This window comes from Drosophila suzukii, chromosome 2R (assembly GCF_043229965.1).
Source record: "Drosophila suzukii chromosome 2R, CBGP_Dsuzu_IsoJpt1.0, whole genome shotgun sequence".
NCBI classification, from domain to species: Eukaryota; Metazoa; Arthropoda; class Insecta; order Diptera; family Drosophilidae; genus Drosophila; species Drosophila suzukii.
The window spans coordinates 11,672,484-11,699,607 of record NC_092081.1 but is presented as its reverse complement, the minus strand read 5'-3'; the positions used below and the strand labels follow the sequence as shown (position 1 = coordinate 11,699,607).

At 43.8% G+C, this 27,124-nt stretch overlaps 7 protein-coding genes across 12 annotated transcripts; 3 read left to right on the top strand and 4 right to left on the bottom strand.

The window, feature by feature from the left end:
* Positions 1 to 1,375: 1,375 nt before the first annotated feature.
* On the bottom strand, positions 1,376 to 4,986 carry Polr3B (RNA polymerase III subunit RpIII128). The gene is made up of 2 exons (XM_017075025.4): positions 4,010 to 4,986; positions 1,376 to 3,953 (listed from the first exon to the last, which is right to left on the bottom strand). The coding sequence occupies exons 1-2, from the start codon at positions 4,890 to 4,892 to the stop codon at positions 1,423 to 1,425; spliced, it is 3,414 nt and encodes a 1,137-aa protein (XP_016930514.3). The 5' UTR covers positions 4,893 to 4,986; the 3' UTR covers positions 1,376 to 1,422.
* Positions 4,987 to 5,246: 260 nt separating this feature from the next.
* Positions 5,247 to 6,794, bottom strand: 128up (GTP-binding protein 128up). Its single transcript, XM_017072395.4, has 4 exons — positions 6,635 to 6,794; positions 6,384 to 6,504; positions 5,490 to 6,330; positions 5,247 to 5,431 (listed from the first exon to the last, which is right to left on the bottom strand). Exons 1-4 carry the CDS (start codon positions 6,674 to 6,676, stop codon positions 5,329 to 5,331), a joined length of 1,107 nt encoding a protein of 368 aa, XP_016927884.1. The 5' UTR covers positions 6,677 to 6,794; the 3' UTR covers positions 5,247 to 5,328.
* A 148-nt stretch (positions 6,795 to 6,942) lies between these two features.
* LOC108008152 (uncharacterized) lies at positions 6,943 to 8,473 on the top strand. Its single transcript, XM_017071941.4, has 4 exons — positions 6,943 to 6,955; positions 7,014 to 7,430; positions 7,760 to 7,888; positions 7,950 to 8,473. The coding sequence occupies exons 1-4, from the start codon at positions 6,943 to 6,945 to the stop codon at positions 8,102 to 8,104; spliced, it is 714 nt and encodes a 237-aa protein (XP_016927430.3). The 3' UTR covers positions 8,105 to 8,473.
* LOC108008486 (uncharacterized) lies at positions 8,074 to 10,436 on the bottom strand. 3 transcript variants are annotated; one of them, XM_017072346.4, is made up of 3 exons: positions 9,969 to 10,436; positions 8,612 to 8,834; positions 8,074 to 8,545 (listed from the first exon to the last, which is right to left on the bottom strand). In XM_017072346.4, exons 1-3 carry the CDS (start codon positions 10,270 to 10,272, stop codon positions 8,443 to 8,445), a joined length of 630 nt encoding a protein of 209 aa, XP_016927835.3. In that variant the 5' UTR covers positions 10,273 to 10,436; the 3' UTR covers positions 8,074 to 8,442. The 3 variants fall into 3 exon arrangements, with proteins under 3 accessions (XP_016927835.3, XP_070851278.1, XP_065719421.2); XM_070995177.1 differs by lacking the exon at positions 9,969 to 10,436 and adding an exon at positions 9,589 to 9,606; XM_065863349.2 differs by lacking the exon at positions 9,969 to 10,436 and adding an exon at positions 9,481 to 9,498.
* A 297-nt stretch (positions 10,437 to 10,733) lies between these two features.
* On the bottom strand, positions 10,734 to 16,424 carry pds5 (cohesin associated factor B pds5). The gene is made up of 14 exons (XM_017074546.4): positions 16,168 to 16,424; positions 15,753 to 15,858; positions 15,307 to 15,692; positions 15,031 to 15,238; positions 14,804 to 14,972; positions 13,996 to 14,737; positions 13,675 to 13,938; positions 13,522 to 13,615; positions 12,614 to 13,459; positions 12,416 to 12,552; positions 12,284 to 12,363; positions 11,957 to 12,222; positions 11,598 to 11,888; positions 10,734 to 11,542 (listed from the first exon to the last, which is right to left on the bottom strand). The coding sequence occupies exons 2-14, from the start codon at positions 15,831 to 15,833 to the stop codon at positions 11,450 to 11,452; spliced, it is 3,657 nt and encodes a 1,218-aa protein (XP_016930035.3). The 5' UTR covers positions 15,834 to 15,858; positions 16,168 to 16,424; the 3' UTR covers positions 10,734 to 11,449.
* Positions 16,425 to 17,652: 1,228 nt separating this feature from the next.
* Mppe (Metallophosphoesterase) lies at positions 17,653 to 19,747 on the top strand. 4 transcript variants are annotated; one of them, XM_065863466.2, is made up of 7 exons: positions 17,664 to 17,678; positions 17,733 to 17,807; positions 17,869 to 18,104; positions 18,170 to 18,285; positions 18,344 to 18,606; positions 18,724 to 19,231; positions 19,292 to 19,747. In XM_065863466.2, exons 3-7 carry the CDS (start codon positions 18,079 to 18,081, stop codon positions 19,477 to 19,479), a joined length of 1,101 nt encoding a protein of 366 aa, XP_065719538.1. In that variant the 5' UTR covers positions 17,664 to 17,678; positions 17,733 to 17,807; positions 17,869 to 18,078; the 3' UTR covers positions 19,480 to 19,747. The 4 variants fall into 4 exon arrangements, with proteins under 4 accessions (XP_065719539.1, XP_016927738.1, XP_065719540.1 ...); XM_065863467.2 differs by having other exon boundaries at positions 17,653 to 17,807; positions 18,176 to 18,285; XM_017072249.4 differs by having other exon boundaries at positions 17,656 to 17,807; positions 18,176 to 18,285; positions 18,751 to 19,231.
* A 488-nt stretch (positions 19,748 to 20,235) lies between these two features.
* otk2 (off-track2) lies at positions 20,236 to 22,734 on the top strand. The gene is made up of 3 exons (XM_017072551.4): positions 20,236 to 20,656; positions 20,725 to 21,218; positions 21,718 to 22,734. The coding sequence occupies exons 1-3, from the start codon at positions 20,587 to 20,589 to the stop codon at positions 22,450 to 22,452; spliced, it is 1,299 nt and encodes a 432-aa protein (XP_016928040.3). The 5' UTR covers positions 20,236 to 20,586; the 3' UTR covers positions 22,453 to 22,734.
* The last annotated feature ends 4,390 nt before the right edge of the window (positions 22,735 to 27,124 follow it).

Here is a 27,124-nt window from a genome sequence, read left to right as displayed (position 1 = left end):
TGAGCGTTTTGGCTAGAATTGGGATATAGTTATTAAAAAATTATTAAAAAATACTTGTCGGATCGATATGATTTTTGGTATGTGGGTAGGAATTGGGAAAACAAAGGTTTTCTCTTAAAGTCTGAACTTTATAACAATTGCACTCAGCATGCCACTGATTTTTTTCATCTGCACTGTAATAATAATATCCAACTGATAACTTTTTATGATTTTTCCCTGTGTAGAACGGAACTGAATAGCCCGGAAAGGAGGAGGATATGAAAGGAGGGATCAGAGATGGGGGCAACCTTAAATTGTCATCCTAGTGCGCACCATCGGTTCCTCAGATGCTCCTTCTGCTGCTGGCAGTTTGCCCCGTTTGCTGTCATTGCACCGCATATACATAGTAACTGCAGATCCAACAAAAGGAGCAGCAGGGGGAGGTGCCGAGTGGTGGCTGGGACTATTTTAAGCACAGGTCACTTGAAAGGACGCACAAGGACATTGGCTCGTGCGGGTGGCTGTGTCGCAAACAGTTCGCAGGTCACGTGCATGCACCGCGGTGCATTGACCACGGAGACGTTGACACATCGGCCAGAATCTGGGTTGAGGCTTCACCAGCCAGGTGACAGGTAATTGCCTCACTGCGAAGCAGGCAATATGCAATGCTAAGGGAAGCCAATAAGTCAACGGGAGACAATATCGTTTGCCTGGCTTAACGCCATGAATGACTATGGAGCAGGTGAATATCCTGTCATTTAATTGGCATTTCTCTGTACTAAGTTTATCTTAACCAGAAATTAATCAGAACACTGTTTGATTAATTAAAAATACAATTCATCAACATTAACTTGAACTAAATTATTCGCAAAAAAGCACCTAACTTTTAATTTTACAATACTAATCAAAGGATAATAAGGGTAAAATTCTACAAAAATACAATTTCTACTCAACAGCTTGCTTTCTTTATTAATCGTTTTCGCGGCACAGACGTTTTAAATTAGGCCTAAGCAGCTGACAAACAAAAAGCAGACAAAACTAATTATCCTTCGCGCCCTAAAAAGGGATAACAGGAGCGATTTTACACAACTAAGTCGTTTTTAGTAACAGCTTAGGACTGAATGTAAGGATACAGAACTCTGCTAGGTAAAAGCAACGCTTTTAACAGGACCTCGTTAAAATTCAAGAGGGACTTTCTTCCGCTGACTTCGTTTGAACCTCTTCACTTTGACATTTGGTGCTTGGTCGCGGCAACCTTATGAATATGTACAATTTTACTACCTTTATGCAACACAGCACATTGTAGGTGTAACGGAATAGTTATTGATGAACTTTTGATTCTTTTACCAACTCACAAAGTTATAGTCCTTTTAAGGATGTATAAAATATATAGTCGTTTCAAAGTAACAATTATTTTATTCCGTTTCAGGCAAATCAATCTTATTAATAGTTTTCCAAAATCATCTTCGGCACCACATTCATGCTGGTTAACTCCTGGAAGAGCAGTTTGCAGGCATACGGCATGGATATCTTGGAGACATTGGCCGAGGACTGGCAGAAATGACACCAGGAGCAGTATGCCAACCTGCCGCAGGTCCTGCAGACATCCACCTCAAAGGCATCCGACGAGATCATCAGACGCTCCATGATCAGCATACTAGCTCCGTAGGATATGAGGCAATCACGCTCCATTTCACCCAGTCGGAGGCCACCCTCGCGACTTCTACCCTGCGTCGGCTGACGGGTGAGCACCGCCTTGGGACCTCGGGCGCGGGCGTGCATTTTGTCTTGCACCATGTGCTTCAGTTTCTGGTAGTACACAGGACCCGAATAGATGTACGCCTCCAGTGGTGTTCCAGTGATGCCGGAGTAGAAAAAGTCCTTGCCCACGTAGTTGAACCCGTGACGCTCCAATTCCGCCTGGATATCCTCCACTTTGGACCCTCCAAAGGCAGTTCCATAGTGAAACTTGCCTTCCAGGAGACCAGCCTTTCCGCCGAGCAGCTCCAGAGTTTTACCCACTGTCATACGAGAGGGAAAGCCATGGGGATTCATAATCATATCCGGGCAGATGCCAAAGTCATTAAAGGGCATGTCCTCCTGTTCAACAATCAGCCCGGTCACACCTTTTTGGCCGTGCCGCGAACTGAACTTGTCCCCGATCTCAGGAATACGTGTCTGACGCAGCAGGATCTTGATCAGGAAGTCCTCCTCGGCATTGGCGGAGACCATCACGCGCTCGATGTAACTGGGTTCGGGTCCTTTATAACTTATGGGCACTGCGGTGTAGGGAACCTGCGGAGATTGACCCTGAAGCGGGTTCATCGATGTCACCGCCGGCATCTCCTTGTTGATCATGATTTGTTTGTTTTGAACCTGCTCGCCAGGAGCCACAATACCATCAGTGTCCAGGACGTCGTGCTTAAAGATCACCTTGTTCGTAAGCGCATCTTTCACGGGACCCATGATCCTGTCAAAGGTCTGATTCGCATAACGTTTCACCGTGCACTTTGAGTTTTTGTAGACCAGGCAGCGTCCGTAACCGCGATCTATTGAAGCCTTGTTTAAGATCAAAGCATCTTCGATATCATAACCGGAGTAACTCATCACTGCCACCGTGGCGTTTTGACCTGCAGGCAGTTTGTCGAAATTGGTAAGTTCAATGGTCTTGGATTTCACCATAGGAGCGTGGGGATACACCAGATTGTACATCAGTGAGTCGATGCGGTTCTTCTGGTTGTAGCCAATCATTCCCATCGCCTGTTTACCCATAGCACACTGGTAGGTGTTCCTGGGACTCTGGTTGTGATGCGGATAGGGCACCAAGCCCGCACAGACTCCTAGCAAAGTAAATGGTTCGATTTCCAAGTGCGTAGTGCGCACCTCGATTTGCTGCTCGTTCCAGGCGATAAAGGAATCGTTCTCCTCGTTCACATCCAAATACTCGATTAGTCCGTCCAAGAGAAAGTCGTCGAACTTGCGAATTCCCCGGTTGAGCTCATCCAGGTGATGCTGCTTTACTAGCGGACGTTGGTTCTCCACAATTACATAAGGGCGGCACAAACGACCGCCATCCGTATGTATGTAGATGCATCTTTGGGTGTAGGATGTGTGTACGGACACATAGCTGCCCATTCGACCCTTCCTGCGCATGTAGCGTAGATTCCGCACCAGGTGTTTGTGATTCAAGGTGAGTCCCAGAACATTACCATTAATAAAGACCAAAAAGACATTCGGATTATTGATGGGGTTGCCGCTCACTTCCCGAATATCCTCAACGCCAGCATTGAAGGCCACTATCATAACCGGTCGCTCCTCCACCTCGGTGGTAATGTGCGTCATCAGAGCGAGATTTTTTACCAGACCACAGGCTTCGCCTTCGGGCGTGTCCGAGGGACACAGCATGCCCCACTGACTGGGCTGCAGGGATCGTGGACCGGACACCTTTCGCGTCTTTTCAAACTGCGAGTTCACTCGGGTCATCATTCCTAGGGCGGATATATAACTCAAGCGTGACAGCACCTGCGTTACACCAGCTCTTTCCATTTTAAATCGCTTGATGGTCCAGTTTCCGGAACTTATGGCTGATTCCAATCCCGCGGTAATTTGCGCCGCCCTCATATGCTTCACCACATCGAATTGCGCCGCCTTTACCTTGGGTATATTCTTATCCGCGATGGTCTTGAGCTCCCAGTTCATGCGCTTGAACAGATCCTCGAACATCATGGAGAGCAGGGAACCAGCCAGCTCCAGTCGCTTGTTGCCATAGTAATCGCGATCATCGAAGAGCGTTTTGTCCAACTCGGCGGCCATCACACGGCGCACCATCATGGAAACATAAATGGCCTTCATTTGAAAGTTGAAGTTGTCCACAGGAACATGCGCAAGAATAGTGGTCAACAGCAGCTCGCGCGCCTCTTCCGATGGCGTTTTTGTGGTGGCACTTTGAAAGCGTTTGACCACCAGTTTTGAACCTAGAAAAATAAGATATTAAGAAAGATGATCCAAAGAGTTGAGTGAACAAACCTACCCATGTACTCCAAAGCCCTTTGCTGGGTAAAGACTTTCAGATTATAGGCATCCAGGAGGGAGGCACCAAACCTATTCTGTGATTTGCTGTCTATGCCAATAAGCGACTGGATTTCCTGATCGGAAACCACGCCCAGGGCTTTAAAGATCACCACAATGGGTATGTCGTCCGTCATGGAGTTGTGCTTGAGGTAGTACTTTCCATGCTTGCTCAGGACCAAAGTGCGGGACTTCTTTTCGTGGGTGGAGGAGGTTACTTGGCACTGCACCACACCGTTGAAGTCCTCGGTGAGCATTTTGTTCCAGGACAGCTGCTCCTGGATAAGGATGACCTTCTCCTGGCCGCGCACCACAAAGTAGCCACCGGGATCTAGTGGGCACTCGTTCAGTTTGGACAACTCGAACTCCGACTTCCCGGTGAGGGCACAATTGGAGCAGCGCAGCATGAGTGGCATCCGGCCGATGAGCAGGTTGTTCCGCTTGATCCGCTGAGTGCCCCGCGTGTACTCGATGTCCACGGTGATGGGTGCCGAGTACGTGGTGTCCCTCAGCCGGCATTCGTGCGGCGTGGTCGCCTTGGTGATGTTAAAGCCCTCGTCGATGTCCGGCTTGCCCACCCGCACGTCCAGATACTTCAGGTAGAACAGGGGATCGGCTCCACTTGTCACCAGCTCGTTGGCCTTAACAATCTTCTTGATGTCCACGTTAATAAAGTGGTTGAAGGAATCGATGTGCTGCTTCACCAGGCCTTTTACTTGCAGGAATGCCGGCACCAGTTTCCACTTCTCCGTCAGCGGCTTAATGGGCATCGACCAGTCCTTGCTGTCGCCCGGATCCCAGGTGGTGGCCTCCACGTTGTGATCGCCCATCTTCAGCTCCACCATTTCGCTTAAATTATTTAAGTTTCATTAACAACAAAACAGCGTGCTATTTTCTAATTCCTGGACTATCGTTCTTCGATGTCAGGTGTTATTTTGCTGGGTATATCGGATATCGATAAGTCTTTTTACCAGTGCTAGTAAACAGTTGTGTTGACGGTACAGCTTTTTCCCGTCAAATATAGCTATAATTATAGTACTTCCCTACTATTGTATTTAAAAAACTTTCCCAGCAGAAATATTTTACTCAAATATATTGCAGTCATACAAAACCCAAAAATTAAACACAGATTATTTCTTGAAAATCTTAGTGAAACCGTCAGCTCCTTTTAGATTTTCTCAAACTTAAGGCGTTAAGAATTCAAGAACTAAAGCACGTTAGTTTTTTATTTTTGAATAAAAAATGCCATCTAATAATCAGAGTGTAACCGTTTCACAGAGTCTAGACCTTCTTCACAATCTGGACCACATCCTCGTCGTTAAGAACGTGTTCGATGCCCACCTTCTGCGGCTGATGCTTCACGGAAGAACCCCAAACCAGCGCACTAAAAAGGTAAAAAAATGTCAAAACTTGAATAAGAATGGGCTATAAGTCATTCTTACTATTTGAACTCCTTGGCAATGGAGCGATGCAGCTTGTTGCAGAAGTCCTCGATGCTGGTCCGCTCGTTGTGAAGCACCACGGGTGAGTTGTAGTCGGGCAGCTGGCCCTTGGGCTTGGTGTAGATCCGCTGCAGCCGCAGGTACTCCCACATGAGCTCCAGGAGATCGTCAAAGTTCCAGTGGTGGTGCGCCGAGATGGGCACGCAGTGCGGGATCTTGTAGATGACGTCCAGTTCCTCGATGGAGATCTGATCGATCTTGTTCAGCAGATAGATGCAGGGTATGTAAATGCGGTTGCCTTCGATCACATCGATCAGGTCGTCACTGGTGGCATCATATCTCAGAGTAATATCCGCATTGTGGATCTTGTACTCGGACAGAATGGTCTTTACCAGATCGGTGTCCAACTCGGACTGGGGAACCATACTATTCAGATTGATGCCGCCCTTGTCCTTCCGCTTGTAGTAGATATTTGGTGGTTTCTTGTTCAGTCGGATGCCAAAGCCCTCCAACTCGTGCTCCAGGAGTTTCTTGTGGCCGAGCGGTTTCAAACAATCCAGCACCATGAAGATGAGGTTACAGGTGCGTGCAACGGCTATCACCTGACGACCACGACCCTTGCCATCCTTGGCGCCCTCGATGATACCAGGCAGATCCAGAAGCTGGATCTTGGCTCCCTTGTACTTGATGCAGCCAGGCACAGTGGTCAGAGTTGTGAACTCGTAGGCCGCCACCTCGGAGTAAACGCCAGCCAAATTGGAGAGTAGGGTAGATTTGCCCACGGATGGAAATCCGACGAAGCCCACCCGGGCATCCCCCGTCTTGGCCACCTCAAAGCCAGCTGGAAATACAGACTTATTAGCATTTAAAAGGTGTTACTAGGGGATCACCCACCTTCGCCGGTTCCGCCGCCGCCTCCTTTGGGGGAAATCAGCTCGCGTCGCAGCTTGGCCAGCTTCGCCTTCAGCAGACCCAAATGCGCCGAGGTGGCCTTGTTCTTCTGGGTGCGGGCCATCTACAAAGCAGCCAAGAAAATCCACACAACCCGGTGATTTAAGAGGAATCCAGGGGGGATTCCGCGGGGTAAGTGGATGCAAGACAGGTTAGTTTCTGCAAGATCGCCAGGTGCGCCATGTACCGCTTACCTCCGACTCGATGGCCGAGATTTTCTCCAAAATCGTGCTCATGGCTGGCTGGCAGTTAAACGCGGTCCACTAAAACCCCAGTTATCAACAAATATGCATGTAAAAATAAAAATATGAAACTCTCGCGTGGACAGTTGGAGCAGTAATCGATTTGTATTCGATACAATCGATGTTTCGCGAAATGTGGCAACAAAAGCAGGCCTGTGTTAGCCAACACTTATTTGTTGCTCTCAAATGTTCTTAATTTAAAAACTGGCGAAGGGTCACTCTGCCTGGAACTGAGCCGTTACAATTTGATCTCAACTAAAATGTTCGCCAAAGGTAGAATAACGAAATTAAATATTTAAAAATAATACAAAATGTATCTTCTTCGTGCCAGGCAAGCCCCGCACCCCTCTGGCCAACAGCCAGGCCAAGTTCAAGGGTCAACTGGCTAATAATACCTCGCAACTGAATCTCAGCTTTCCTACGGCCGCTCAACTTTTGCGCAAAAATAACAGCCAATTGCGACAAACTAAATTGAGTATTTCTCGCAAGGACAACAAACTAAGGTACGATGGTTTTGTGGAGGAGTCCGAAATGCGGCCCAAAAAGGAATTCGTCTACGTTCCGACTCCTAGGATCCAGGAAAAGTCCAGTTGCGAAGTCTCCGCCAAAAAGGATGAAAAAGTTGGGTTGCCAAGTTCCCCGATGTCCAGGCCAGGACGAAATTTAATTAATTTGATTGGTCACGTGGATTTCTGCCTTAAAACCCATAAAATGTACCCAGATATTAACGCCATTTGGAATGTTTACGGTGGGTCTCGACTTTTCTTTACTAGATCGTATTTGTCATTTTAAAATAATCAAAATCCTCGCGTCAAATAATATAATTTCAAATTAATTTATTTTTCTCCCTTTCATTTGGTTTTCCAATTACTATTTCTTCAATTTACTATTACTTTCGGATTTTAAAATACTAATTAAGCTTCTGAACAAAAAATGATAGACTGTTTCAAGATAAACAAAAATCTTTAACTTGTCTATAAAGATGGGTTTACTACCCAATTTTTTCTGAAGTATACTCGTACTTAATTTATCCAGGATTGTTCCAATTGAAAATTTCGATTTTAATAATAATTCCAGGGAAATTGCTGCGCATAATTGAGGGAAAACGTGGAGAGCACACTTTACTTTTGCGAAACGAAGATTCGGGCCCCATCCTCCAGGGAATTTACTACGATTTCAAAGGAGTTTTAAAAACTTGGATCCCAGGCAAGCTGAAGACTTCTAGTCAAAAGGATTAACATTTACCCCATATTTGATCCATTTAAAGGCGGTTATGTTCATCTTGTGGGTCATTTTATTGGCGAGAATCGACTGCAAACTTTCAACATCGCCCAGGTAAGCGGTAAAGATTGGCAGCAACAATGTATGCGCATTGAAAATGTGACAACGTATATTCTGATGCAAAACAATGCGCATAAGTAAGTTATATTTAGTAAGGTGTTTCCACATATAGTGTTTTCATGATTTTTAGGCGAGGTGATAAGCTTAAGCTTTTCTCCCATGGCCTAAAATCAACAGTGAAATGTTTCATTTTGTACTTTGTAGCTTAGAAATCTTGAATAATTTATAGAGTTTGTAAATAAGTAACTTATAATTGATATACCTAGGAACTAAGTTAGCTTCAAAATGCCGCTGATGATTTTCTCCACGAGCATTGCACTGTTACAGGGACTACAATAAATACAAATTCCAAAGTAGACGTTTAAACTCTAATACTGGTGATCTTATTTGACTAAGTGGAAGGAAAGGGTTATTCAGTTCTAGGAGTACAGATCGAAGTACATAAAGACCGTGACCAGAAATCCGCAGAACAGGGCGCACAAGTAGCCCAAGTGTAGCGAAGCGGTCTTTTCATCGCGGAAACTGCAAATTGAAATGGAAAGACAATGTGAATTACGAAAAATGAAAGGTAATTCCTCGAGAGCTTACCGCTTCTTGGAACGCGGCGTGAAGGGCGAGGGCGGGTTTACGCCGGGCACTGCGCTGTCCAAGTACACAATTCCGTACGCGAATGCGGCCACAATGAGGCCACACAGCAGGGGACTCAGCCTGGAGCCCAGCTGGTGGCTAGTGGCCCACACCAAGGTCTCGTTCCACCGACTCTGCACCTGGTGGCTCAGCACCTGAATAGAGTCGCCGCTGATGTATGGCACTGTAAAAAAAACACAAAAAACTCGTTAGTATCTCGGTTTGACTGTCGTTCTATTGGTTTCCGTGTTATCAGTCTTGGGCCGATAAACACGTCAACAAATAAGGTTTATAAATAGGGTGGTTGTGAATTTATTCGCAAGATTTGAATTTATGAGGAAATCGAAGCATTTTGGCCGCTCTTACAAATGGAATGTGCCAAAAAAGTAGCTAAAAATAGATCAAAACATGCACTGAACTGCAATCGTTAACCAATAAATAGATTGATCTATTTATAAAATGTATACAATTTAACGATTGAAATCAATTTATTATTTTTTTAAATCTAATTAAATGAGTTAGAAAAAGATTTTTTAAGATAACAAAGTTACGAGTTCATAATGTTTAATGTTTTGTCGATGCTTTAATGGAAAATGTTAAGAATATAAACCATATAATACAACAATATAATAATCATTGCTATTTTCCTAATTAAATTATAATTTCTGAGATCAAATTAAAGAATATTTCGATCTGGATAGAAAGCTTAATGTAATGGCTTGGAACTAGAACAGTTAACATTATTACATTTTCCTTTGAACATTCTCGAACCACCCTAATGCAAATCAACGGCTAGATGGCTGGATCGTCAGAATTGTAAAATTCGTTACTTTTCCTGGGCTTTGTAGCGGTACCACTTATGTATTTATGTATGTGTCGCGTGACGAAAACCTAGGGCCAAACACCGTTAAGCTAAACAAAGACGAATGCCTAATCACTTTTGGGCAAACAATTAACTAACTAATCACTTTTTGCTTTGAAAATGAAGCAACTAATCACTCTTAACTTTTTCAGAGGTCTTCTAATACGTATGCAAATGAGAAGGCTAAATGCGCAACAAACAATTTGCCTTCTTTATATATGTAGATATCGACGTTTTTTTGCCATTTGGGGGCTATTGCAGGGGGAATAAACACGGCAATGAGATCACACGAACTTCAACTATTTATAAACGAGAAAATATAAACAAAACGAGTGAAGACGACGTCACCGCCGACAATTGCAACCTTGAATTTCCACCCCCGCTTTTCAAGGGGGATATACAAATAAATAGGCACCCGATACACCCACAGTATAGCCCTCAACTTGACACACTTACTGGTTAAAATAACGCTTTTGTAGGCAATTATTAGAGCTCCAAAGAGAAGGGCCACTTTTTTGAGCAGCGGATCAAAGGCGGTCACCACGCCCACTCGCCCCTTTTCCGTGGGTTCGGTAGAGCCCACGTAATTTTGAACTTTCGGATGAGGATGAGACGTCTTTGGAGTAGAGGTATAGATCCGACCGTTCGGTTTGTCGGTTTTTGAACTTCTGACTGCCGTCGAGAAAATCAAATTGGTTTTGTTTTCTTCTGGCTGGCGATGTGTGACGTCACAGCCAGGGCCGTTTGGTTCCGCCTGCATTTTGTTGTTTTGCCGGCGAAAGCTTTGTTTTGAATAGAACTTTCTTTGTTGGAGAGTTTGCACGGATAACGATTCACTTTTATTTCAACCGACAACAGTTGGTTTAATTCACAATAGCACAAAAACAACAACAATGGACGTCACACCCCCGAAAAAAAAACAACGCAGAAAATGCAATTGGAACTAGTGGTGGGTAAACATACATACGTTGCACATAGAACTATCGAAAGTCGCCTATCGATAGTTCATTGGAGATCAACGAATTTTCTTTAATCCTTACATGGCACACTTTTTAGTTTAGAATTAGATTTGAACAATTTTCATAACTTTAAATATACAAAACAAATAAAATTTTTTGTAAGTCCCAGTATTATTTTATTTTATTAATGATATCATTATTTGGCTCAATAAGATATAGTTAATTTGTGGATTCAAACCAATTGCCGACTCCCGCTTCAACGTTTAAATAATAATCATATGTTTATTTGTAATTGAAAAACAGTATTAATAGTTAAATGTACATTTTGTATAGTTAATGTTTGTGTATTCATTTTATTTGTATCTTTGTTATGTTCTCTATTCAAACCTTACAACAGTTGAAGTTCTCTGTTTCAATGCATTTTCAATGCACTCTTGTCGAATTTAACGCGATTGGCTTGTTATGTATTATGAATGACGTATTATATTAACTAAAAGTTCATAGAAAAGTTAATTTTAATTACTTAATAAGGCTCTGTTTACGTTTTCATTACTTTACTTCGTTCTTGCAACCAATGCGCGATATACTTCATTTATTCGATATACATTAAGTTCTATAACTAAAGGTAAACCAAAGGTTCGGACACAGTAAAAAAAACAGGTTAAAACATTTAGAGTGATAAATAATTACTTTTATGGAGATGCGAATAACAGATTATATGCGACACGTTATCTGATTTTGCGTTTTTGGTCTATCTCACAAGTTTATTATGTTACAAAATGCATGCAAAACTAAAAGAATCCGAATTCTGGGTGTTTAAGTGTGAACTGCATGATGTAGGTTTTAGGTAGTGTCGGTTTAACAACTATCGTAGTTTTGCCTACGTCTTAAATATTTAGTTAACTTAGGCGCCTAGACTAAACATAACTAAACTAACAAGTACGCGCTCGATCCGCCTTTATTCTACCCCTCCAGCCCCTATGATTTGGCTGAGGCACCTCCCGCGCGCGATTTTTTGGCCGTGGGCTCTGTGGTGTCGGCCGCTCGTATGTTGTCAAACAGATTGTTCTCCTGGGAATGGTAATAGTAAGTTAAATGTTTAATATTTTTGTAAGCTGTCATTTACCTGCGGATTCTCATCATCCAGGATCGATGGTTCCGCCGGCCTCTTTGAGGGTGCTGCCGCTCGCGACGTTGTCATGGCCGTCGTGGCTGCTTTGCTCGTCGATTTGGCTCCTAACGTATACACGTCCAGCGGTATATAGACCTCGTTGTTTTGGAAATTCGCAACGGCAGGCTGTTTATAATACATTTCTGGCAGGGCCAGCGGCATGGAGAATGTGCTCGTGTTGGCATCAAATGGGCTGAATTTCGAGTCGATAATGTACATGGCGAGATCGCAGAGCGCCCACATTTTCTGTTAAGCGAAAAGAATACAAAAATGTTTTAGAAGGGGAAACCCAGGCCAATGATTTGGTGGCATACATAATTGTCGCGCTTGTCCGATCCCTGGCTGAACTCGCGATGCTTTATCAGCTGTAGCAGCTGCTTGTAGAAGCTGTGGACAAACAATTCCCGTTTGGCCATCAGGGGCTCCAGAACGAAACGCAGGCACTTCTCCATTTTGCGGAGCTGGACGTAATCCTCGTGATTCGTGAAGCGGGGATCGTGGACCAGCACCGGAATAGCGAAGGCCAGCATATAGTCAGGTAGAATGTGAAGTGATTGTGACTCAGTTGAGCTGTCGGGAGCTGGAATATGATTGTTAAATGGTTAAAATGAAAAGGAATACGAATAACATAAAACATTTACATGTCATTGCCACAGTCTTGAGATATTCCCGACGTTTGTTTACATCCGTTTCCGCATAATGACGCACAAGGTCTTGTAATCTGTTGAAAATATTTATAAGTATTTTGGCGAAAGCGCAGTATAGCAACTCACTTTCTGTCCGTCTCTAGACCAGCCAGCACATACAAGCCCATAAAGTCCAGTGGAAGGCAGTTCCTGGGCAGACTTCTGCTTAGTCCCTTGTGTAACTTTCGAGCAAAGATTTCCCGAACTTCGGGCACCGGATCAACCTATGGAAAGTGAAAAGGATAGTTAAGATTTATTAGGCAGAAGTTGGGTTTTTCTTCTTACCATCAGCTGAGAAAGCTGCAAATACTGCTCGGCACTGTACTGATCGCCTACGCCCTTCTGCTCGCACACCTTGAGCATGGCGCAGGCTGCTCCCAGACGCAACCAGGATTTCTCGGCACCGCAAAGGCGGTTCTGGCCGAGGAGATCGCCCCGCTGGTTGACAAATGCGGCTAGCATACGGAATGTCTTTTGAGCGGCATGCTCATCGGTGCGCAGTCCCAAAAGCCAGCGGGCCATAGCCTTAAGCGCATCCAGCTTACACAGCGTGTCTGGCGGAAGTTCCTCTTGCGCACACCAGTCACTGTCCTCTGGCAGCTCGTAATCCCGCTGAGCCGGAACCTCTTGGATGAGAAGCTCCTTGACAATGCGACGCGCAATCATATTCTTAATGGGCGTGAGGAAGGCCTGTGGCATGTTGTACGCAATGTGACCCAAGGTCACAATCTTAGTGCGCTGCTGCTCGCAGTTTGGCGTCAGTTTCAGGCGCAGTGTCTCGATGATCTCATTGAAAATTGGATGCACTGTTTGAGTAGTGGTAGACGCGCTACCGGCTCCACTTGCTGATCCATCAGTTGCAGCTGACGACTGACTGTTCACAAAAATACAACGCACCGCGTGCTTTGCCTGCTTGGGGGTTCCGATCAGAGCGAAGTCTTTGCACACCGGCGCCAGCTCGTCGAGAATGGCCGGTGTTGGGTCTTCGATCAGTGGCTGATAGCGTCCCAGATGCGTGAGTGTCTTCAGCACCAGGGGAGCCACATAATCTTGCTCGTAACTCAGCAGGGAAATCAAATGACGCAGCGAAGTATCGGTGAAAAAGTGAGCAGAGAACACGTAGGAAAGCATCTGTAAGTAGAAGGCAAACATGTGGACTTTCTTATCACTCTTCTCCTTATCGGCAAACTCACGCTTAACAACTTTAGTCCGCGCTCGCCCGCTTCCTGTGGCGAGATGCCAATCTCCTCGCACATGGGGCCTCCCTCAATACACTGCTCAATGAGGCTGAACCAAAAGATAAGAGGATTTAGCCTGGGATTAGGAGGCACTTGCAGGCGGCTTACCCAATAAGCACGCCAACGGATTCTTTGTCCACCATCACTGACGCTACGCGTTCAATCAGCATCTTGACGGTGTTGTAGTACAGATTCGAGTGGACGTGGGCGCCCAGCTTTTTCAGCAAAACTCCCATCGTATCGGCGCACTCCCGGCAGCTTACGTCGCGTTTCAAGACAATGTTGATGCAGCGCAGCAATTGGGCATCCTTTCGCAGGTTGTTGCTAAACTGGGTAAGGTAATCGGCCGCTTTTAGAGGATCTGGAAGCAGTCTGAAAACACACATCATTGGTTAGCGGTTTTCAGGGAAAAGCCTTTATGTAACGCACTTGGCAATGTTGGCCTGCTTGGCGCTCAGCTGGCTGACCACGCGCGGCGTAAACTCCTTGGAGTGGTGCAGCTTGATCCAATCGCTGACCGTGTTCCGGGTCTTCATTTGGTTTTTCTGCAGCTCCACGAAGGCCTTGGTGGCGTTGGCATCTAGATCGCCCAACAGATGATACAGCTTCTTCATGCGCTCCTCGGGAGCCAGTTTGTAGGGAACCAGGCAGGTGATGAGAAGGCGTTCGACCAACAGGCGATCCTCCAAACCGACCTTGTAGTAACCATGCAATATCTTGTTCTTGATCCAGTCAACCCTAACCTTGAGCCCCGTGCTTAAGTCGTTAGGCTCGCATATCGCTCGCTTGTAGATGTAGGCCAGCCCGTTCATAGCGTCTCTGCGAATCTTGTACTTCTTGTCCAGCGTCCTTTCTCGCACGATCTCTAGGAGTTCGGGCGCCTCGAGCACCAGAGTGAAGTCCCGCTTGGCAGTCTCCACAATGGCCATTACAACTTCGTGACGAACAACCTCGTCAAGATCGTGATTCCTAAGCCGCAACTTCTCGGTGATATCGGGCTGAAGATTCGGATGATTGAGCAGGAAGTGCATGGACGACTGTACGCACTTGATGCGAACTGGCTCGGTGATGTCGCAGAACCGCCCGAAGAAGATTTTCAGCAGGTTGTGGTACTTCTTGGACAGCTGCGAGTCCTTCTCGGAGAACATGCGGGCCAAGAGTGTTGTAGCCTCTGTGGTAAAGTAAAAATATTATTTATCAAAAAGCAAGTAAAGAAAGATAATGATCGATTACTTACTCAGCCTTTCAGCATCGTCGGTGGACAGCAGTTTATTTTCCAGTTGGGGCAGCACTGAGCACAGCAGGTCTGCATTGATGCGGTTAAGCTCATAAATGATATCATAGATTTTGCTTGTTATGGACAGTTTTGTGTTTGGCTTATCCATAACCAAAGCACGGTTGAAGAACTATTGATCAGAGATGGGTTTAAACAAACTGGAGCACCAGAGGCAGACCTAATATTACCATTTTGATGGTGGACTCAAGAGCATCGCCCGTTTTGGTGAGGAGTTGTTCGGTTAGTTGGCAGGCAAACTTGTTGTTGGATTTGTACGGCTCGACAATGTTTATCAGTATGAGATCCAGCAGTTCCACCGACAGGTTATCGGCTTCTGTGATTAAGGGACTCAGAACATCTAGGAAGAAGTTCGTAACCTTAGCGCTGTGTTGGTCACTGCAAAGGTATTTAGCATTTGAGCATTTAGAGTCTTTAGACATAAGCGGGGGGCAAGCTCGGCTCACTTGACAATCTTGAAGATGGTGCTGAACAGCTCCTGGAAGATCTCCTGGCAGTCCTCCAGCTCGAAGCACATGTTGAAGGACTTGACAAAGGCTAGGTTCTCCAACAGATAGAAGTAACGCTTGAAGGAGGGATCGCGGGGATCCTTCAGACCATGCAGTTGCTTGATAAAGAACTTAAATATAGTTTTGATTTGATCTTGCTCTTTGTAGGGCGCCTCGGGCGCATAAACGCGCAGGACATCCGCCACGCAGCAGGCGATAAGGAGCTGGACATCGCGGGAAGGATGTTGCATGAAGAAGTCGTCCAGAAGATGGAGGGCCAGGGGGATGTACTGCTGGTAGAGATTGTCGTCCTGGTCCATCGTCTGCAGGACATTGGCGAGGGTCTGATGGGGGAGAAGTATCCTTAGTATCGGAAAATTTAAGCGGGATTCAGCAGGACTTACCTTGAGGCGCCTAATCAGCTCGTCCGTTCCCAAATCCTCGACCAGCGGGCGGCAGCCAGTGGGATACACGATGTCCGCCATCCTCACCACCAAAGCTAGTTGTTACCTGTAAGCCAGGATTCCAAGGATTCAGTGGCAGGTGCAACAAATTATGCGACCCTCAAAATAACATTGAAAAATTGGAGGAGGGTGGCATCACGCACACTCTAGCACGAACATGGCCCCACACTCACACACACACACGCACGCACTCTCACTTGCACCCACACACACACACTCTGGCCAATATTGTTTTTTTTCTTTTCGCAAACAAAAAATCTGCGAGTCCCCAAAATTTTATTGCCTTGCACTCTGCAGTTACCCAATAATGGTTTATGCTAATCGGCGGCGCAGTTTTGGGCTTTTGCAATCTTACTTTTCACAACGGGCAGGCGGCGACAGAATTTTTGGCAATTTTGCGAACCCCTGCTTTCCAACACCGCCACACGTACAACACCTGAAAATCACTGCACTCTGGAAGGGTTTACAAGTGTCCAGCTATTTACACATGTTCCGTCGCTGGCGTTGTTTTGCGGCGCGTATGTTGTTAAAAATAAGAAAAACTATGGAGCATTTATGCGGAGTGGGCACGCCATTAATTCACGCACGCAGCGTTGCCTGATGTTGCGGAATAGTGTGGCCAGACACTCTGAGGAAGATTTCCCGATTGCATTGCAGCTGATTGCACGTGACGTGTTTTTGGGGCTAGAGGTGGGTGATTCATGTCGTGTCACGAAACAGATACTTTTATTAAAAAAGTATATTGCAAGAATGATTACAAAGCAGTCGTACTTTCACCACCCCCTGTATAATGTATTTGTTTGTAAGTATTTTATTTGCCAAAGGGGATCCAAATATGTTTTTTATTAAATAAGTCTTAGTTGTCTAGATAACATCCACAAAACATCAACAAAACAGCCTACAAAATCTTAAAGGATTTAATCTGCAGATTAGGGCTTATTAATTGTTAAAGCCTTTTTAGCCGAGTGCAAGAATTGACCATTTTATAGTACAATGAAGAACAGCCTATTTTTTTTTCAACAACTGTGCAGAGCTCAACAAAATCTGGAATTTTTCTCGGAAACTTTTCATCACATCACAGTTTTGCATAAATCGTTGTTAAAATGCATTGTAACTAAAGGATTAGAGGTCCCACAAAATCGTTTACTGTTCTGACTCTGGGCTACGAAGGGTTCTGTCTTTATTAAGTAGAAAGTGCCTAAAAATCGAAAATTGGTTAGAAGGTTTTCAGATTTGGCGTCGTAGTCCTCAGGTAAATCCTTTAAATATTGTAGTATTTAGACTTAACATAGTAAACTAACATATTAGAAAATTTTTAAACCTCATCTCAACGCAGTTCCTATTTTTCAACAAACGAACATAACCGAGATTTTCTAGAATTCATCTCAATGCAATACCTATTTATCAACTTACCTTGACTACCCTAGCTTAGTTTAGCCAAATCTGCGCGAAATGGGAGGATTTGCTATAATTTTAAAGGAAACAAAATCAGTTATAAATTGAATACTTTCCTTATTTGAAATCTGATAACGTAATAAAAGTAACCGCAGTTTTTTAAGCAAGTATTATTCGTGCCATGCCTTCTTAAATTAAATCCAGTAAGTTAGTCGAAAATCAAGCAAGTGGTAGATACCCTTAACGTAGTTAATTTATTCTTATCACCAAATCACCAAGAAACTGTTAAATTTAAGAAGACCTAAATTCAATATCTTGGTTGGCCACAGACAAACCTCCCAAAATTTAACAAAAGAGCTGGATGGGTTCTCGTACTCTTTCACTTAGTTAAACTCAATCACGCGCCCATCTCTAAATTTGTTTGTTGTGTTTGGCAAACAGCTGTGGCGTTGCCATATGGTCACACCGAAGGTAAGAAGTGCAAACATTAGATAAAGATAATTGCACAATTATTGGCACCTGCAGCCGGCAAACGCTGTAACGGAATTCTCCTCATTCAAAAGCCGATGGCGCGCATGGCCAAAAAGTTGGAGGAGAAAGGTGAAAAGCGCAACACGATGTTCCGGCTTTTTTCTATGTGTTCTTTTCTAATCCAATTTAGCTTGGGCCCTAAAATGGTCAGTTGGCCACCGTCCGTTGCAGCAGCTCCACATTCCCGGAAATATGAACAGACTTACGTAAATATTGCATGGGCTGTGCATATTTAAATATAGATATTAAATATAGACGCTATGTGAGCCACTTGCATTTGAAAGAGGACAACCGAAAGTATTACTCAAACAATCCAAACCGATGAGGAGTAGCCGGGATTATGGCTTCCTTGCGCGTGGTCAATAGGTGAGTCAAAAATGGTTTAATTCCCACCATCGCAAGCCATTAATCCTTTTCGTAATCTCCGAAAGAAATAGATTAGTGTGCCGCTGCTTTGTGGCACTTACGTTGCTGCTGGTTTTTTTTAACGAGTTCATAGTGTACTACATGGCCCAGTCCAGTTGGCAGCCAATCGATTGCAAACTAGGTAAGCAGTAAGCCTGTTATCAAATCGGAACACACAGTTAACTTTATTCATCACCTAGATAACTGCACGCGCCTGCTGCTTATCGCTGATCCACAGATCCTGGGAAACTCCTACGATAGGTCCTCGCACAGTCCCTTGGCCCGGTTCGATTCGGACAGATATCTGGCCAAGACCTTTGAGCGAGCTCTTGCTTTCACGCAGCCCCACATCATAGTTTTCCTGGGCGATCTGCTGGACGAGGGCAATATAGCCACGGCCCAGGAATACAAGCAGTATGTTCAGCGATTCAGGCGCATCTACCAGAACAGGAACTATAAAAAAGTAAGCAGACATTAATTTATATATCCCCTAGTTTCTCTACTAAAACCACTTTCTTTTAATGCTTATTTGTTAGTCCAAAAATAATGTACAACTTAAAACCAACCTAAATCCTAACAGTTTCGCATGATATCTGCCTTTTTCCAGCGCGTCCATGTGCCGGGTGACAATGATATTGGCGGCGAGAATGGCGACTACATATCCAACTCGAACCAAAGACGCTTCGAGAACGAATTCATGAGTGAGGACCTCTTTGACTATGACAATCGCTTGCGCTTCTTCAAGATAAATCGCATGCTGCTGGACTTTACCAATCCGGATAGGGATAACAATGCCGATCGGCTGAGGATTGGCGTATCGCATGCCCCGTTGCTCATCGGCGGCGGACCCTTGCTGAGAGCCATCATCAGTGACTTGGATCCACATATCATTTTCTCGGGCCACTGGCACGAATCGAGAATATTTATCTACCCCTCCACCAAGGTGATCAACTTTTACGAGAACGCCGTGAGGCACTTCGATTTGAAAGCCCTTAAAGAGCAGGAGCATAGCTATTTGGAGATCATGGTACCAACCTGTTCTTATCGCATGGGAAAGTCCAAAATCGGCATGGGCTATGCGGTGCTAGGTGAGTTTTAAAGTAGGTCTATCTTTTCAATGATCCTCTCAACTTTAATCCTGGCTTTAGAAAACTTCAACCTAAGCTACACCGTTCTGTGGCAGCCAAATCGCTTCATTCTGCTCTTTACCTATGTCTTCTGGGGCCTGTTCGTATTCTGCGGAGCCGTCGTCTTTAAGATGATGACCCGCTGCCCTTTCCGCGTGGCCAAACGACAGACGCTCTATAACCGCGTCTCGACCATACCTCAATTTTAGACTGCATTTCCCTCTCCTCACGGACAATAAGCCCAAGATTCTCAAGAATTGCTCGAATACCCATTAAAGATAAGAGTGAAATTGTATTTATAGACATGTAGCTTATATTCAAAAAGTACCTATTGATTTAGCAGCTATAGAAATTGATTGTAAATTGCCTAGTCCAAAAGTGCTAATTTCAGTTTTGAATTAGGAAAAAACTGTAACCAATGTCCTCCATATTTATCTTGTTTACCTTTTGCATAAATAAATTATTTAAAGCCTTGAATTCGATTGGGTTTTGATTCGGGTATTTAATATATAGTTCTATTTAGTACCTAATAATTCAAGTTCAACCATTTTGAAATTTCTAGAAAAAAATCATATACTTAAAAAAAGAACATTCATTTATATTTACGGAACTGCCAATAACATGTTCCATTAATGGATGAATTTCCTAGGGAAGTTATAGAATATTTTAACAAATATCAATGATTTTAAGGAACTAAAAAATGTTTGTGTACTTTGTAAGAGAATATACAATATCAAAGTATTTCCACGTATCTTACTTACCTTTTTACAAAAGCTACTTTTTATTAATTTCCTACTTTTCAAATAGTAGTATATCAAAGATAGTGGGTCTCACAGTGCTGCTCTCATGCGTCTCGAAATACCGGGAAATACTGGGTACAATTACAATCCAGGGCGCATGTGCGAACCGTGCGCCGGCTGCCAGCAGTAAATTAGCCCGATGCGGCAGTCAGTAGAGTTCCGAAACCGAACGCGGAAGGTTGTGCCCTGCCCTGAGATAGTGATACCATCTCCGGGTCCCCACGAAACCGAACCACTCGAAAGATCCCCGGGCTCTGCGTCTGCGGCAGGATAATAAAGCGTGACGCGTGTGCGTAACATAAAAATAACCATAAAGCAAATGCTCTCCACTCCGGGCGGAGTAAATGAAGTGAGGTGAAGTGAAGCAAGGGAATACAAAAAGAAACCGTCCAGGGCAAAACGGAATTCCTTCAAAAATCGGCAAATAAACAAGAAGAAAAGAAGAGCACACACCGGTTTTGTGCGAAAGAAGCGAAGGAAGTACGAAGTGAAATCAAAAGAATTCTTCGCTTCGAAATGGGGCTGAACGGAAGACGATTGTTTGGCTGTGGCCTGGGATTCTTCTGCCTGATCTTGTGCTCTTACGGTGAGTTGAGTCGGCTGACTGACTCATCTTTTCTCAATTTCATAACTCCTCTATTATCTGCCCCTCAGCCGCACCTTTATCTTTCGAGGATGTAAGCATCTCGAAGGGCCTTCAATCCTCGATAACCATCAAGGAACAGAGTCCTTTGCAATTGCCCTGCGAGTACCAACTGCCGGATGGGTATCTTGATAAGAACAGTGTCATCCTGCGCTGGCGGAAGGATAGCAAAACCCTCCGTCAAGTCGAGCTGGGCAGGATGGGCAGCACCACCAGCGAACCTCAGCTGGAAACCATGTTGCGCGAGGACTCGCGACTGGCTTTGAACAAAGACAGTGGCTCCCTGCAATTCAACAGCGTTCTGGCCAGCGATGCCGGTCAGTATCAGTGCCAGCTGGTCATCGAGGGTTCCGTGGCAGCCAGTTCCAGTAGTGGAGTCCTCCTGGTTATAGAACAACTAAAGTTCGTGCCACAGCCCACGTCTAAGAACTTGGAGCTGGGTTCTCTTAGCAAAGTGCATTGCAAGGCTCAGGGAACGCCTCCTCCACAAGTTAAATGGATGAGGGTAAGTAGTCGTTAATTAAGAAGTTCATTCAAAAAATATGTCTTTGTTACAAAGATCCTAAATACTTGGGGTTTTAATTAAAAAGTTTGCTTTTCTGTTAAAATTATTAAAATGTTAGGAAATGTTGGTAGATCTGAAATCTATTAAAATATGCACTAAAGAACTTCGCATTGCTTACTTTTAAGATAAGAAAACTGCTTTAAAGAACTCCATTTATTTTTTTGCAGTTTCCAACTACATGTCATATTTCTAAATATTTTACTTTTTTGACAACAGCTTAGTACGGCCTAAACGATTAGTTGATAAATGCAGTTTATTTTTGAAATGGTAGTTTGGTTCTTAAAGTGCTTCATCTTTCGTGTTAGAAGGGCTATGTTACGGGCTTGTTGATTTATAAGACCCAATGTTCAATATTTTTTTTCTGATACCTTTAAAAATTATAACAATATCCCTATAAACATACCCTAACTAACATTTACAACCAATCTTATTCGTCTAGGAAACCCAGTTGCCCCTGCCCGTAAATGTGACCGACCAGAATGGCACTCTGATCTTCAACCAAGTGAGCAATGAGCAACGGGGTCAGTACACCTGCATCGCCTCCAACAGCCAGGGTCAGATCAGTGCCACTGTGTCCATCAATGTGGTGGTGGCTCCCAAGTTCAGTGTTCCTCCCGAGGGACCCACTGAGGTGCCGGAAGGCGGGACTGCCGTAATCCACTGCCAGGCGATCGGAGAACCAAAGCCCACCATTCGATGGGACAAGGATCTCACCTATTTGAACGAGAACAACACGGATGGGGAACGCTTTTCGCTGCTGGAGAATGGAACGCTGGAGATTCGGAATGTTCGGCAGGAGGATGAGGGGCGATACGGCTGCACCATTGGCAGTAGTGCGGGACTGAAAAGGGAAGATGTCCTGCTGGTGGTGAAGTCCAGTAAATCCGCCTCCAATTCGATTGTCACCAGGATCATCATCGTGATCATCTGCCTGGCCTTCTTGTACTTTGTCCTGGTGCTGGGCTTAAAGGTGTGGTACCGCTATCGTCGTCATCTGGGCAAGGTGCAGTTGGAGGATGGCCTGGCCAATGGACCCACCGATGGCCAGGAGCATGACCACCAGGAGAACGAGCCCTGTCTGACGGAGGCCAACTCCAGCAAGAATCTGAAGAGCAAGCTGAGGGAGAGCACAATCCTGGAGCAGGAGTCGCAGGTGGCCGACGATATTGTGTGAGGAGGAGTCGTAGTCGTAGTACTCCCCCTGAGGAGCCACTTCTCAGCCACTTTCCATGATCTCGGTCACATGCCCCTCGAGTGTTACTCCGTTTTGTTGTTGAGAATCAAAAAGGAACTTGTGAAATCCCCCCTGAAATCTATTTGTATTTATATTTATCTAGTTTATATATATATATATGTATTTATGCATGTGTGTCTGTGTGTATATATCCCATGTACAGTTATTTTTTAGTAGAATAAATATTTTATAGCTCTCATAGAGCCCCATTTTATAGCGCAATCGTTTCAATCTCCTTTTTTTTGCGGCGGGCAGGCGTTGTGCGCTGCGGCTCGTAAAATTCCTCCGCTTCACCATCGTAAATTCGGAGCCCACTTGGCACGGCCGTAAACCCCATGGAATCCGGATGAGTGTTGAACAGCTTTTTATGCGCTTTTTATGACGAAAGCAGCACGCATCGGATGACGAGAGACTCCGCTGCAAAGAAAGGCAACCCCCTGATAAAAAGTCGTAAAATAGCTCGACATTCTGGCGTTTTAGCGGTGGGAGGGATGTTTTTCGTTAGATGAGTGCTATGAAAATATCTGGGGTTTTGCAAAAGTTGCTACAAGGGACACTATTAATTTATCAAAATATAGAAACAATCAAAATTTCAATTAATAAGATCAAAATATTATAAGAACTTGTAAAACCAGCTAGGGTAAGCATTGACATGTCACAATTTCCTGCACTTCTTCTTTTGATTACTTCATTTCCTCGTACTGCCCCTTTTTAAGGTCCAAAGTCACCCTCCTGTGTCATCATAAGTCATCTGCCCTGGCCACCATCAAGTGATTTCCCCGCAATTGCCGACGACAATTTCTTTCCAATTGCCAGCGTCTGCACTTAATCGCTTCATTTCCATTTCCATTGCCATATTCAAGCCCGTTCCGTTCAGGGCTTCAATCGCAATTGCCTATGCGTTTTATGCATATTTTATGGTTTTTTATAGCGCTCGAGTAAACAGCGCACATCAAAGGCAATATCCAAAAGGCAACTACACATGCGCAGGTTACTCCATGCCAGGCACCAGATAAAAAAGTAAGCGGCAAGTGCAATTAAACGACTGCGACCGCCCCTGCCTGCATTTTCATTTCCACCAACCCATCAAACGGAATGGTATGGTATGGCATGGCATGGTATGGTATGGAATGGTATCCTATGCAGCACCCCAACCTCTCTCTATATACGTATACGATTTGCCTTTGATCTGAGGCGGCGACGACGACATCGACATGCATTAAAAACTTGTTGTTGGGGGCCCTTCCGCTGATGTTTTCCCTGTTCTTCGATTTTCCCTCTTTTTTTTTTGGGCACTTTTTCGCCTTATTTGTTTATAGTAAGTGCGCACGGGGCCTCTGGCCAAAAACACCTTCAAACGCTGTATTATGTTTATTTTGTTTAGTCTACGCAAAGGCCGCGTTACTAAAATTTATTTTAATGCCTTCAAATGTTTGATGTTTGCTAGCGGAGCATTCGGATTTGGATTCTAGCCGGAATTCGTTGCAACTTTGGGATGCTCCATAAAATTATACGATTGTGAGGCGTTGAGTTACGGTAAGCAGTTCAAAATAATAACTTGAACATGTATGGAATGGTACTAAACGGATAGCTGGAAGTCCCTAAAAGATGAAAGGAGTTCCGATTTGGCAAGGAGTTAGGCAAAAGTTTATAAGTTTTATGAAAGAAGCTGTTTGGGATCGTTTTAAAATGTATACAATACTTCCTAGAATAGTATAACCACTAATATATTATAAAACAATTATTCTGATTTTCAAAATAATTTAAAAAAAAATCTTTGTGTAAAAATCTTTATCAATTGGATTTTTAAAAAAATGATACTTAACTTATGCAAATGATAATGATAAAAAGGCCGGCTCTTTTAAAAAGTTAATTAAGCAATGGACTCCAAGCTGCAAAGATATCTTTGACTTATCCAATTAACATATTACCCTTTCACAACCCTTTTAAAAAACGAACTTTAATACAATATTATTAACACACCATTTGCAGCCTCGATTCGAACGATCGTTTACACCCCAAAATCATGGAGGGCGAGAAAGGAACCAAAAATGAAACAACAGATATAATAAAACATAAGCCCTACATTCAGGCAGGGCATGGCATAAATCTCCAACTTTATGACATCAATAACTGTCGTTCGTCCAAAAGTCAGCGAGCATTGGGAAATGGGAAATGGAAAAGCGCACTGGAGGCCCAACTTTGGATGGTCGGTCCCTTTCCCTTCTGGGCATGGCCAACATTTGATAACCGCACACACGCATTTCCACGCAGATATAATCACAAAGGGCCGTAGCTGTTAATCAGGGGCGGGGAGACGGGGAAAACGGGGGTAAAGGGGGTGGGCACCACCCTTCACGGATGTATAGTTTATACAAATGGCAACGGCAGTTTACGACTGTTGGGTGTCAGTCAACGCCGGCTAAAGGATCTGCTGCAATTGTTTCTGTGGCTCTTGGGTTGGTTTTCATTGTGCGGGGTTGAAAGGCCTCGTAAAAAAAACAAGCGGAAAACTATAAAATGGAAACATACACACACAGGCACTCGCTCATAATCGCACAGTAGCCGTAGACTGTCTTAGATGCACAGAAACAAAAATGATCTATTCGATTTTAGTGACTTACAACATAGAACTCAATATAATGGTTCATATTAGAAATGTAAGAAATGCTATAACATCATTTGATATTTAAAATATTCAAGCAAAACTAAAACTTTAATTAAATATCAAAGAAAAGGTATAAAAGATTAGATATAAAGATAAATGTACCAAGAGATCTTCAATCTTTTAGAGAATCAAAACGATTGTTCTGTGGAATTACTTAACCTATTTCCCTGTAAAAGTTTTATTTTTAACATTCCTAAAGACTTTTTTAATAAATTAATAATGAAAATATTCTTTTAATTAAACATTTTTTTCTTGTAGTGTGGAAAATTGGTAGTAGAAGTATCTTGCAGTTTCCCCAAGCCACGCGCATACATATACATTTCTGGTCGTAAAAGCAGCAAGCCACCAATGGATTTCCTCTCCCTGCCTACCGACCACCCCATTTTAGCCGATTCTTGGTTTGGTCATTAAGACGCATTATTGTTTGGATTTAAAATCGGGGGAAACGGCGGCTGATGAGACAGCGGGAGGTTTGCATAGTGACTCTGATTGCCGACAACTGATAGCTATATTTTGCATTGTCGAATTTCAGTTTAAGGGGGATTTAATTCATTAGTGTTAAGAAGATATTGAAGTTAAGTCAGAAAAAAAATAATGAAGACTTTATAAGACTTTTAATTATGCAAATCAGTTCTTTTTTATCTGCTATTAAAATATCTTTTCTTGAAAGACTGGATCTTACATTTTTATTTGAGAAAACATTATTGGTTATATGAATGGAAAATTAAAAACGACTTAAAGAAGACCTAGATTACTATATATCTATCTACGTAAGATTCTACAGGATGTATTTTAAAAATGTTATTGTACTAAGTGGACCAAAATAAACCAAACATTTCTGAGAAAGTTCCTTTTTTTTTAAATTTACTTATCTATATATAAATATAAATGTTAAGTATTCCTAAGTTCACATTTCTAAGCGAGAAATTCTAGAAATTTTAACCTATTACTTTCATAGAGTTACAAAAAGTAATATAAAGAACTTAGAAAGTTTTTCACACTTCAAACTTACCGCTCATCAAACGTAGGTTTCAGCACGGCAACACTGTCGGAAATAGGGGCATGTGGGAAATACTGGTCTCAAGAACATATAGTCCTCCGGAGAGAGCACAGTCTGCTCCCAGTATTTTCCGCTGAGAGCACCAAAAGCCGGTTCCCACCAACAACTTCGAACAGCCGGCAGCGCTCAGTAATAAACAGACTTCGAGCGCGTGCAGTTCGGTTTGATTCGATTGGATAGATATTCCGCTCCGTTCTTTTTCGATCCGTTCTGTTTTCCCGAGTTTCCCCCGGCCCGACCAACAAGAACCAACGACCAACGACCAAAAATCACCCACCAAAGCCGGTTCGGGATGCAATGACGATGATGATGCCAAGGATGCAGCTGATGCAGGCTCGCTTTTGTATCTTTGGGATACAAATTAAGTTGATTTGTTGCGCTCGCGTTCTCTTGGGTAATTGAACCCAAGTTAAGTTCCTTGTGCGCCGCGGTCTTCGGGCATTTCATTGCATTTTGTGTATCTAGATACCTTTGTCGGTATCCGTCGCTTGTCAATCTGGTCGCTGATAAAAAAAAGCGAACGCAACCACGAAACATAAACCAACGTCAACAGAAAATAAAAGTAACAAACAGCAAGTGGCGTATCTTTTTTTGCCCCACTCTCCGTGTGTTTTGCTCGGTGATAAATGCATTTCATGCGTTCCAACTATGTAAATAGCAATTTAATTTGAGTGTCCACAGTAAACATCAAAAAACCGCCCTGGACTCCAGTCGCCACCCCCGGTAGACCCCTCGTAAGGCCCAGTAAACCTCAGTAAAAACCCCAGTAAACCCCTGAAAAGGGCAGTCGTAGTCGTCGTCTGTGGCATCCAAATATTGAATATTTACAAATGCGTTGAGTGCATTTTCGAGTGGCCGGCACTTACAGTGACTCTCTGGTGACT